At 48.8% G+C, this 13,019-nt stretch overlaps 1 protein-coding gene across 5 annotated transcripts in view; it reads right to left on the reverse strand.

Moving 5' to 3' along the window:
• LOC144943767 (hepatocyte growth factor receptor-like) overlaps positions 1–13,019 on the reverse strand; it is a 54,721-nt gene that overhangs the window by 12,356 nt on the left and 29,346 nt on the right. For 3 of the 5 annotated variants that reach the window (XM_078871574.1, XM_078871571.1, XM_078871575.1), the window contains exons 6-13: positions 7,159–7,338; positions 6,369–6,535; positions 4,652–4,766; positions 4,096–4,232; positions 3,206–3,367; positions 2,241–2,340; positions 1,503–1,712; positions 797–952 (exon numbers count right to left, since the gene is read on the reverse strand). In XM_078871574.1, the coding sequence (XP_078727700.1) occupies positions 797–952; positions 1,503–1,712; positions 2,241–2,340; positions 3,206–3,367; positions 4,096–4,232; positions 4,652–4,766; positions 6,369–6,535; positions 7,159–7,338 (1,227 nt within the window). The remainder of the gene's footprint in view (positions 1–796; positions 953–1,502; positions 1,713–2,240; positions 2,341–3,205; positions 3,368–4,095; positions 4,233–4,651; positions 4,767–6,368; positions 6,536–7,158; positions 7,339–13,019) is intronic. The other 2 variants (XM_078871572.1, XM_078871576.1) reach the window with 2 other exon arrangements.

The raw sequence follows: 13,019 nt of genomic DNA on the forward strand, positions 1-13,019 counted from the left end.
AAAATCTACACCTAACGGGTGCCAAAAATTATGAAAATACAATGTTATCTGATGATGATGATGATGGCGACAATGACAATCGGTTTGACCTAAGGCAGGGCTGGGGAACCTTTCCACACTGAGCGCCAAATCGGACTTTGAAACACCGTTGGCAGGACATACATTGACTGTGTGTACGGAACTACTTGTAAGACAACAGGTGACGAAGCATGCAAAAGATAGTAACATATTGTTGCTCGGTCAAAAACATTTCCCTCGAATACCCGATAAGTTCAAATAAGATGCTTGCAGTGACAGATAAATATCTTTTGTGGACTGTTTTGAAGTGGCAGGCCTCAGGTGACCATGGGCCGTATAAAATGGAGTAACGGATCGTATCGAGCCAGAGGTCGGTTATTGTAATTTAACTTAACACGTAGATTTCCGCATCATATCATTTTGGATTAGGCTACGTAAAAGATCTGGTCAAATTTGTGTTGTGTGACCCTCTACCATCTGACATAGCCAAACAAATGCAATTGTCATGTGTATAAGCATTACGCAAAGCAATTATTAGCGTTTCAGCTCACCAGTGAGTTGAACAATTGTCACAAGTAAAATTTAGCACGTACGTCTCAATTCCTGGATTTAAATCGGACTTCCTGGATCCTATCCTGAAGATGCTTGACAGAGTCTCAAGCGAAACGTCGTATCTAAATGGTAAAATTCCGGTGCAGGGTCTCACGAGAGAAATTTGGCCAAATTATGACGTGGCCTAAGCTAAATATTAAATTAGAATCCTCATATTATCACTCACCGACAGCGGCAGGCTGTCTCTGGGTGACTCAGCCATGGCTTCCCCTGGGATCTTGCACGACACCCACGTGGGGCCCACGGTCACATCACCGCACCTCCACGTGTCCACCATCAGCGTCACTTGGTACAACTGCACCAGCTTTGCAAGCGCCTCGCTCTGCAAGTGTAGCAGGCACACGCAAACGCACACAGACGGAGCACGTGAGCATACTGTGTTCAGTGCTCGACAGATTTCCACTGGGTTTCGAATGAAAAGCAGAAATAACTCAACGTATTCAAATATATTCCAGTAAATCATTATTATTATTATTATCTTAAAAGTATGAAGGCTAGGGGCAGGACTCGTCGGAGTAACAATCCACCCAGTGCCTGCACAGGAGCCGATTCACCGCTCTATCCCCTCGGTAAACATCGGCTTGGGCGCGATCCCTCCCTTGGCTGCCACCCGGTAATTTGTCTCTATCCAGCGGCCATCACCGCTGGCTGTCGACGTGTCCTGTCCAAGCTCGCTTACTTCTCTTAACAGTCAGAACGATATCACCCGTTTGTTCTCAAATACACGCGTTCCCGTTTGACCACTCGTAGAATTAAAGCGTACATAAAAGACCGAGTGGGAATTAATTCATGCACTCCATTAATGTTTAGCGCCGATCTCTAGGCTACGTACACCCAGCCACCCGGAGGACTAATATCGAGGGTCACATAACGGTGATGTTGATCTGGGAGCCGGAGGTGGTGATCACGGTTGGGTTGGCGATGGGCAGCATGAAGAAGGGCGGCTTCTTGAGGTAGTTCATGCTGAACCTGCCCACGTTGATTCCGTCAAACTTGAAGGTGAGCTGCGCGATGCCTGGGCCCTGTGCAGGCTCGGGAGCCAGGCACAACATCTCCAAGCCATGTTCCATCACCACACAGTCCTACAGAGGAGGAAACCACCAGTGCCACATGCCAGAGACCGTATCAATAATAATAACAACGTACAGTTTCATCTTCTTGGTTCTTTCGGTAAAGTCACGTAGAAGGAAATAATAAAATAAAAATGAAACATAACAAAAATATGATTATTTCCCTTCTACGTGACTTTACCGAAAGAACCAAGAAGATGAATCCCTGCAGTCACGAAAGCTTTAAATCGAAACGTACAGTTTATTATCAATTTCCGTCTGGAGGAAGGCCTCCTCCCCCAATGCCGCATTTGACAAAGTTTGTTACATGCCAATAATGTGTACTTTTATCATTCTCAGCACGTAGAACATATAGGTCAAGTGGTAACGAGGTTGGGACAATCAGCTCGCACACTTGAGAGAACACGGTTTCATGACGGGTGGCTGCAAACCACGATTGGAACCCAGAAAATCTTAGCGGGTGGCAGCAGATCGAGAGTCCCCGTGCCCCCGAGGTACCCGCCCACCTCCCCGCCGCGGCGCCCGGCAGGCTCCAGCTACCTTGGTGCTCCCCGTTGAGCTCGACTCGTGGATGACTATCTGGGGGTGGAGCACCGAGTCGAGATTCGAGCCGAACACGTTGACGTGACAGTCCCCGCTGCTGCACACGAGGGAGGCACAAACATTGGACGAAAACGGATTTCGGCTCGTAAAAAGGAGGGAAGAAAAATGTTGCACAAGCGGTTTCAACGCACGTTTGTCCTCATAATGTAAATGCTTACACCGAGCTCTCAATACTCAGTCGCTGTTTTTGAGTTGTACGCCTTTTGGCGTCATCTGGTCCAACACGAGTGGTGACTAGGCTCTAAGAAAAGCCGTCTCCGGTGTGGAGCAATCAATTTCAAGGACAGTGCATATCATTATCAAAGTTGTCTCTTTTTGTTTGCATGTTGACTGCAAGGTTATTGCAAACATGATCCCTTGTATAAAGCTGCCAGTTTTGGTGCCAGATAAAAGGGTAAAAACTTATTACTACTTCATTATGAATGTATGTGTGTTCAACTTCTTTCGCACCGTACGTAGCCAACCGTGCTAATCAGAGGTGTGGGAGGACAGCAAACTCGGAGGTGCCAGGGAAGGACAACAAAAATTAGCAATAATAACGTTACATTCCAGGTTGTACAGAATGTGATGTCACACGGGTGTACGATATGTGACGTCGTGAGATGACGTCACACGGAAAGACACCATCACCTTGATCACCAAGACAAATTCTTTTTGCACAGCTTTTTTATCACCACATTTTTTTCTATAATCCTTTGATGTACTTTCTCGACAGTAGATATCTAACGACAAGATAAATTTACACTAAAACGTGTATTTGCGATGGGTTATGTTCACAAGATACATTGTGACTACCCTGGATAGTCGCTGTGCGGAATATAAATATCAAAATAATTAAGCGGTCAAGCCAAGTCACGTGTGAGAGAGTCCTCTTCATTTTTCTTCGACCAGGAATCTCTCACCCAATGAAGGTGCTGCTGGGATGGATGCTGGAGATGTTGGGGTCCGGGCGATAGCGGAACGCTTGGGTGGGGGACATGGAGTTATCGATCTTACAGACGACGGGAAGTTCTTCCAGCGCGGTATGCTTGGGAGTAGTGCACACGATCGTTGTTTCTGTAAAGCTGTCGCACAAAGACAAAAATTCGCCCGTGGAGCCTTAACAGAATTTTGGGGCAGGTGCTGTTAGCGAGCGCCTATTAAGGCTGGCACGGTACACGGGACGGTGGGTGGCCAGCACCACGCCCGACCGCGTTTGTCTCCCCAGTGGCGATGTTTACACACAGGTACTCATTTAAGGCTGAGTCGACTTAGGGGAGGCACCATGACCAGTTAAGATAATTGTCACTGGTGTTGGCCGTGAGCAGAACTCACCTGTGCTTGAATCAGAATACCTTGCGGATCTCGTCAAGGAGTATAAACCATCACGTGAATTCCAGTCATCCTCGCAGCAGTGGCTTCTGGCTGTCCATTGAACAAAGATGGTCACTGCATCGCGCGGATTCAGATGTGGTTCTGCGGCCGTCTGGAACGCTCTTCCTGAGTAAGCCACTGGAGCTATGCACTTGTAAATCTAGACTCTGAGGCCTGTATATTTGGAGTTTGCATGTCTCTCTCCCAGTGGTCGTGTGGATTTTTCTCTCCGGGTCTTCCGGGTTTTCCCTCCACATTTAGAATCAACACGCATTTAGAGAATTCGGCTGCTATACATTTCCACGTGATAAAAAGCCACTTCGTTGAGCTATCATTTGTGGTAGCCAGGTCGCTTCTGAAAGAGAGCTACATAGCTCAAGTGGCCCTTATCTGGCAAGATAAAAAAACTTTGTTTAGCAATAAAAATTTGCGGCCGTACCTGACAACGAGGCAGGGCTTGCCTCCGACTAGGACCTGCCGATGGGAGCCGGCGGAGAGGTGTTTCCCCTCCAGCGTGAGCAGAGTCATCCCGGAAAGCGGGCCGAACGCGGGCGAGATCTTTGTCACCTCTGGGACCTGCGCCCCTCGGCAGCGACACGCACACAGCCGCTGGTCACGACTTGGAAGGCGGTGGCCACAACGGCACTGGCGGGGGAGTTTCCAGCTGTGAGGGGGAATTGAACTCGGGTGACCGGGTTCGTAGCGCAGTGTGCTAACCGCTGCACTCTCGCGCTCCACACACAAAGATAAATGTCCCCTGTATTGCCTTTTAACGGGCTGTAGGGGCAATTGCCATTCGCGAGCACCAATGAAGGCTGATACCGCGCATGGGGGGGGGGGGGGGGGGGGCGGGATGGTCAGCCTCATGGATGGCCAGACACACGTTTAAGGCTGAGTCAACCTAGGAGAGGCCCAGAACCGGTTTAAATATTCTTCATACACAAGCACGCACGCGAGTACACACACGCACGCGCGCAGCGCACCGGGTAACTCACCACAAATTCAAATCCCTCCACGAGGGTGGAGCCCCCCCTGGGGGTGGTGACGTTCACTTGCACGACGCGGCCGAGCTTCTCCCGACTGCTCGTCGGCCCCAGGACACACACCAGGCTGTTGGCGATGACACACGTGCTCACCACAGCTCCAAGTGAAACGTCGCATTTCACCGATTCATTAATTTGGTCGTGAGGATTGTCCTTCAACTTTCGGGTGAGCTGAATCGATAATAAATTACTGTGCACACGAACCGTGATTTTGTTTTTCTACGTCAGATGGCTGGGGGTGGGAGGGGTTCATGACAAGAATTTGGTCAGGCCATTATGTGGATTAATGCTAAATCAATTATTAATCTGTATATACATATGTACGATAACACACGCAAATATTTCCCATTTAAACTTGTTATTAGGCTCTATTTTCCAGTGGGCCACGTAACAAAACTTGTCGTGTGCTGGTGGGCCATTTTACGTCACGTGTTATGATATCACATGGTGTTGTGATGCCATAACGTTCATATATGTGACCACCAATCTGTACCTCTTGTATCCAGGTCTTTCCTCTCTCTTGCTCCTCTCACATTCATTTCAATAACCGTCACCTGCGCTGCATCCCACAGCTCTCTCAATTCAAACTCTTGTTCGCCTCCGCTTCATCCCACTAATCCGTCTTCTCTCCGAGCGCCACCGCGAGTTCATCGGACCTCTACACGTCGCCGATTCGGCATTGTTAAGCAACAAGGAATCACGGAGTGCACCGGCCTGCGCACAACCAACCGGTCTGATGGCTGCGAGACGCCCGACTTAGTTTGGACGCGTCAGACCGACGCCCATCGACACGCCGCCTCATGCCGCCCTCGAACTTCTGCGTCGCTATCCGACCACATGGCACAAGACCTGGAGCTACTGGAAACGACTCCCAGGTCCACCCAGACGCAAGTGACTGTGGCAGGTCAACATAAATCCTGGGGCCTTGATGAAAAAATCTTGGACAACTAAGGTGGGTCGGTCAATGTTGAGGAGGGCGCTACGACTCCGCTTGTCAAGCATATCAGCGAGTGAGTCTACGAGTGAGTCTGCGAGTGAGTCTGCGAGTGAGCCTGCCACCAAGTCTGTGAGTGAGTCTGTGAGTGAGTCTGTGAGTGAGTCTGTGAGTAAGTCTGTGAGTGAGTCTGTGAGTGAGTCTGCGAGTGAGCCTGCCACCAAGTCTGTGAGTGAGTCTGTGAGTGAGTCTGTGAGTGAGTCTGTGAGCGAGTCTGCCACCAAGTCTGTGAGTGAATCTACGAGTGAGTCTGTGAGTGAGTCTGTGAGTGAGCCTGTGAGTGAGTCTGCCACCAAGTCTATGAGTGAGTCTGTGAGTGAGTCTGTGAGTGAGTCTGCCACTAAGTCTGCGAGTGAGTCTGTGAGTGAGTCTGTGAGTGAGTCTGCCCCCAAGTCTGTGAGTGAGTCTGTGAGTGAGTCTGTGAGTGAGTCTGCCACTAAGTCTGTGAGTGAGCGAGTCTGTGAGCGAGTCTGTGAGCGAGTCTGTGAGCGAGTCTGTGAGTGAGTCTGCCACCAAGTCTGTGAGTGAGTCTGCGAGTGAGTCTACGAGTGAGCCTGCCACCAAGTCTGTGAGTGAGTCTGTGAGTGAGTCTGTGAGTGAGTCTGTGAGTGAGTCTGCGAGCGAGTCTTTCGTCGTGGCTCCGTGTCCCCTCGCGTACAGTGTGCCCTCGCGTACAGTGTGTCGTTGCTGTTTTGACGATCGAGGATGCAGTCCACCGCCCCGACAGTGACGGAGGTCTCCTCCTGGCGCCTGCTCGCGATGTCGTCCGTGATCTCCAGCAGGTGCTTCCCGCACAGCGTGAGCCGCGTGCCTCCTGACACCGGCGCCGACGTCGGAAAGAACTGCGGGAAAAATCCCCGCGGGGCAAAAAAATTCCACCTTTGAAAACGTTGTTTGTGGGTGAACGCCCGATTTCAAAGCGTCGTCACGCTTACAAAAGTGCGGGCCATGTCCATCTTCACTTGCGGCGCTGAGCTGGTTGATGATATTACACATGCCTATGGCAAGGGCGAGTTACTCCACGAGACAGTGACTGTTGACTTCACGCTAAATTCTAAACTGCATGTACAGATGATGGGTAAAGTTGACCTCTGGGCAGGATGTGAACTCACACACATATCTGATAGCGAGTTAAGTCAAAATCATATTTTAAATTCTCAGAGATAGACTTTAGCAAAATTAAGTGCATATTCGGATTTTAAATAAATTGGAAAATGCACTTAATTTTGCTGAATTCAAGCTCTGAGAATTAAAAATACGAATTTGACTCAAGTGACGAACACCGATTTCTCAGCCTCCCACTGTGTGGACAACAGATCATGGATGGGATCTCAGAAGCAGTTCTGTAATGTCTGCTTCCACAGGCCATCCTCCAATGCAGGGTGCCGCCCTGCTGCGCCGACAGTTACGAATGCAATCTCCGCCTGACGACGCGGCGCCGATGGCACGCTCGCGGCCCCCTCACCTGGGAGACGACCGGAGGGCAGGAGTCCGAGCTCCAGCGCCCCCCCGCCGTGCACTCGAAGCTCTGCGAGCACGTCCCCGTGCTGCACCAGCCGCAGCGCGCAAAGGGAGGTGCGCGGATGCACGCGTCGCACGCCAGCAGGTGTGCGCACCCTACGCCCTCTGGCGGTATCCGTGTCACCTGCGTGCGTCACGCACGGGAGGGGGCAGCGGCGGCCTGCGTTTTAAAAAGGCGCAAAGTCGTCACGTCCCGTGCGCTCGATGTAACCGGCGGTGGGGGGGCGCGGGGCGAGGGGTGAGGGGCGGGGGGGTCAGATCCCAGGAGCGACTGGGGGTGGTGCGCGGCAAATAACCGCATCCAAGTTAATGGAATTGTGACTCGGAAAACACTTGTAGACAGCAGCAGTGATGGATATTTGAAACCGGTCCGGGGCCTCACCAATGATGATTTAGCCTCAAATGAGTGACTGGTGCGGTGTGTAAACGTTGCCAATGGAGAGACAAGGCGGCTGGGCATAGTCCTGGTCACGTGACTGTTGCGTGCATCATGCTAGCCTTCATAGGTTGTAATGCCAATATGGGCGATCGTTGTATTTGTGTTCTTTGTGTGTGTGTGCATTGATGATCAATGCCCTGGCATGAGAGGGGCTTTGAGGTACCATGGTATTTGTTTTAAGTACAAAATAAATGCAAGCGCTCATCAGCAATCACAAGAAACTGTGAGAACATTGTCTAATGCTCCCATGTTGGAATTTAATTATTTGACCAAAAATATGAGGTCACATTTTAATAGTGGCTTTTTTTACCACTTCAACCACACCATCACCTACCAGCTTGGTCACTCCCAAACAGATCTATGTATCAGTGAAAATGGGTCATAATTTTCCGGGATATTGGTGTAATCTGATATACATATATATTTCCTTATCAGCGCCATGCACACCTATTAGAGAGGATGTGGGTATTATTGAATTAAAATGCAATTACTGGAGGTCCATTAAAATGTTGGCCAACTAACAGCAGCACACGATGACATGGCAGTTTGAGACACCATCATCGTCATGGTCAGCACAACGCCAAAATAAAAATAAACCTCTCCCCATTTTGACCACTCAAGCTGTGTATTCTGCCAATGGTTTTATCTTGGAAAAATGGCCGGAAAATATTGCCAACAAGTCTCAAGACACCACCCCCCCCCCCGGTGTACTCCACGTGCATTCAAAAGTCAAAAAATGTCAAATTAGTTTCCCGTTCAATTGAGCAACTGCTCGGTTCCGGTGTATAGAACTGAGCTCGTGGTGAACATTCCACATCCATATGGTGGGGGTGAGTTGTTGGATAGACCAACCAGTGACTTCCTCACAAAGCGGTAGCCTTTTAATCGACCCTGAAATGATGATGATGATGGGCTGAGTTGATTGCTGATCAGGATTCAAAAATACAACCTTCCAATGTGAGCTCTAAACTCTACTGCTGCTCCAGCTGGCTGGTACATTGTATTATTATAATAAGTGATGATATCATAGCATCTAGCCTATGATCAAATCACCGGGCATTTTCCCCATCCCATCATACCTAGATACCCAAGTAGGATTGAGCCTGCACAGTGCTTGAATGGGCGGCCAACATGTATGACAGTTGTAATAGGCTGTGAGGCTACATGGCGGGCAGCAAGTTCCATAGTTGCACTGCACTTCTATGTCCCCACGTCTATGCTCACCAGCTTTGGTGAGTTAGGGTAAAATAACCTGCTTGACCTGCATTGTGCTCAGAGGCCTTCATCAGCAGTGGATTGACAAAGGCCTGCACATGTACGCACCTTAATCAAGAGCGCCCCAGTTTGGAAATACGGGCGACATTCGAACTGCCGTGGGCCTGCATTTATATCCAGTTTTTAATTGTGACATGTTTTTTGTACGTTAATTTTTTTTGTACGTTAATTTTTTTTGTACGTTCATTTTTTTGTGGGGATGTGTGAGGGGGGGGGAGGGTTGTGGAATTTGGTTTCTGGAACCAGAGGCAAGGGGCAATTCCCACGAGGTTGAGGTGGGGTAGCGGGAAGGAGGAGGAAGGGAGGGAAGCGGGAGGGTGGGGGGGGTGAAACACGGTAATCAAGCCGTGGCACCCGGGGGGAATTCTCCAAACACAATGCGGCCCCCGCAGCAGCAGCAGCATCACAGACCCGTTGGCTCTGGGGCTTACGGTAATCCATTTTCATCGTTTTGGGTGATAAGTTCACGAGAGCCGTCTACCTGAAACAACGGTGGTGCGAGCGCTCCGACTGGATTTAGCTCCTGGTGCCTGGAATTGAGATCCGGCGTGACAGTGCAGTACGTCACCCTCAAACTAAATTCCTCGTGAGGCACCGCGGGGTAAGTCTGTCCCGAGGTGACCAATTTACCTTCGCTAAAATACAAATGAGCTACAGCACAGCGCATGCCTGATGATGGCTAAAATACAAATGAGCTACAGCACAGCGCATGCCTGATGATGGCTAAAATACAAATGAGCTACAGCACAGCGCATGCCTGATGATGGCTAAAATACAAATGAGCTACAGCACAGCGCATGCCTGATGATGGCTAAAATACAAATGAGCTACAGCACAGCGCATGCCTGATGATGGCTAAAATACAAATGAGCTACAGCACAGCGCATGCCTGATGATGGCTAAAATACAAATGAGCTACAGCACAGCGCATGCCTGATGATGGCTAAAATACAAATGAGCTACAGCACAGCGCATGCCTGATGATGGCTAAAATACAAATGAGCTACAGCACAGCGCATGCCTGATGATGGCTAAAATACAAATGAGCTACAGCACAGCGCATGCCTGATGATGGCTAAAATACAAATGAGCTACAGCACAGCGCATGCCTGATGATGGCTAAAATACAAATGAGCTACAGCACAGCGCATGCCTGATGATGGCTAAAATACAAATGAGCTACAGCACAGCGCATGCCTGATGATGGCTAAAATACAAATGAGCTACAGCACAGCGCATGCCTGATGATGGCTAAAAGTGTCCCACGTCTCATGCCAAACACGCATACACAAAGACAAGGTCACCATCCTAACCTGAATCGGTGCTCTCCACACCATGTCACATGTGTTTAGTTATCATCAGGTGCGTCAACAAGGGTGTAGCGACTTCATTGGAATTCAGACGGAGGCAATTTGGTAAACTTGAGAAAACTCACTGTGGTGGGTCGATAACAAATGTAGTTTGGAATGCTTTGTTCCAGAGGAACAGTACCGAACTAGTCCTGGTTTGGCTTTCCACATCACAGCCAGTCTTATCCCCTTCACGTGCCACGTTGAGTTGTTTATGTGAATTGGTCGATGCAGATAGCCCTACCATTAATACAGGTAGGAACAACAGGTTCCACACTGCCCACCAGGGATTTTTTGTCTGTGTGTCGTGCATATTTGTCTGTCGTGCACGAATGCGCTGTCCAACCAAGTTCCTACCTTCCCACTCCGAAGGAACGTGTTTTGTAAACGTGTAGCTAGGTGGCGGTTCAAGCCACCAATGCGGAACATACAGTTGACTTTACACATCATGCAGCCAAGCAGAGCGGTGCACAGCGCTCAAAATAACCACGGGAAATGGCCGTCCTATCATTGTCAAAAAAAAAAGCACTTACCGTTCAAATAGGCTATAAATGATATAATGCGAATGCAATTGTGGCAGTGGATTGTATTGCTTGCTAATGGCTTCTTTATGGAGCAAATATGAGGGAGGACAAGCGAAGCGTGTCCCAACAAATGACAATCAAGCGTCTATTTTTCCGTGGACAAAAAGATAAGGGATTACAATCATACTTCTGGTGGCCCCGAGACTCATTTTACTGTTAGAGGTTCATTCTATTGATGAGTCATTTTGTCACACACCCAAGCCACCGTGACAGGCCAGTCCTGCCACCCCTGGTGCCGAGATCATGTTACAATGACTCATTTGTCACGATCACTCAGACACACCAACTATTTTCCTGGCCACATTTGAGCCCAAATGGAGTCTTGACAATGAACACAAAGTCTACCATCAGTTATTTACCAACTGCTAATTTGGTCAACTGTACGCACACGAACAACGCTTTCGCAAGCCAACTGCTGGATGAGGGCCTTCGTCACCTCGTGTAAGTTGCAGAGGTTATTTGACCACTTCTTCGCTCTGGTCAGCGTGATTTGGAGGGAAACGTAGCCAAGGGAGCATATAAAAGAACAGTTCAACAAGTCATGTTGCTGCACTGCCCTCTGCGAACCCATCAAATAGTTCCACAGCCGATAAGAGGCTGTTCTTCATGGTGGTTGCTAATTCAAAGAAAATCCAGGCCAAAAGCCTGCTTCTTAGCTCTACTAAGACTGGGTGCATTCCTGTTGTATTGGTCAAAGGTACTGGGTCCACATGCGACTCAAAGATGCAACCTAAAAAACAAAGACATGCAGCGCACGTCTTGTAGACACTCGCCTACACTGCCACTGCGTCCTGGGCTACCCAACAACAGTTTGAAGCTTTGTTAATCATTGAAAATATTACTTTTGTTTCATGGTTGGGTGGTCTGTAATAGCACTCTACTGACATTCCTGCAGTAACTTTTTATAAATGTGAGAGAGTGATCACGAGTGCCATGATGACGGGTTTAACTCTGACTTGAACTAATTTCAGACAGCCTGTGATACAACAGCTGAGGTACGCATCTACAAGATTTTAATTTGGGTTGCGTCTTCATTTCAGCAGTCCTCCACTGTTCTCAAGTGGAGATAGTTGATGGTCTATCAGCCCAGTCACAAATAACTGCAGAAAAAAAACTCATTAAATTTGTTTCTGCACTTAATTTTGGCAAGATTCCTGTGGTGACAATTCTATAAATGGGATTGACCGTCAGGCGTTGAGCATTGCCCTCAGTGGCCAAAGGTCAAGTGAAGGCATCTCCGAGGTAGTAGCTCTGCAGTATCCACTTCCATGGGGCGTTCTCAAACACAAGAGAGTTGTGCTACTGCTCTGCAAAAGATCCGAATGTAGTAAAACCTTGGATTGCGAGCATAATTCGTTCCGGAAACGTGTTTGTAATCCAAAGCATTCGTATGTCAAAGCACTCGTATATCAGTTGTGATCACGTGACGCTCGGCGGACAAAGCGTATACACGCACTACTCGTATTGCAAGACCTCGCTCGTTTATCAAATTAATATTTATTTTAAAAAATTGCTCGTCTTGCAAAACACTCGCAGACCAAGTTACTCGCAATGCAAGGTTGTACTGTACACCCTTCGACGTCCATCACACAACCGGGATGGTATTTTAGAAAAAGAGGCAAACACCTTTTTGATGCTGTGATTCACAGACAAACCAGCATGGTAACCAGCCAGGGGGTAAACACTGTGAGCTGAGAATAGGACGAGACCGCAAATCTTCCAGAGCCACTGCCCTCCATTGTGATGGTAATGTGTCCCATTGCAATGGTAATCTATGCTGTGAGGAGGATGACTATCCCTGGGGGTCAAGTAAAAAGTGCGCCATCATTCACAGTAGACGACTATCTTACACCACCACCTGCCTCAGGACATTGGTCTTCTTTGCACAAAGGCACGCCCATTGTGAGCCCGTATCAAAATAACGACCGGTAATTAAAAGGGATTACAGATGTGCAGGACAAGGTGATCCCAGAACCCTTTGTTAGGAGGGGTTATTCATCACGGGTGATGGAGCTACATTTTTACAACAACAAAAAACGATTCCATCGAAAAGCCTAACGGGACCAGAGAGAGTGCTCCTGCATTATGGTCATCATCGCCAGGCAAGATCCATCCACTGCTGGGTGATGGCCTCCCCAAGCCGTTGCCATCTCTCGTG

The sequence above is a fragment of the Lampetra fluviatilis genome, chromosome 32 (genome assembly GCF_964198595.1).
Source record: "Lampetra fluviatilis chromosome 32, kcLamFluv1.1, whole genome shotgun sequence".
NCBI lineage: Eukaryota > Metazoa > Chordata > Hyperoartia > Petromyzontiformes > Petromyzontidae > Lampetra > Lampetra fluviatilis.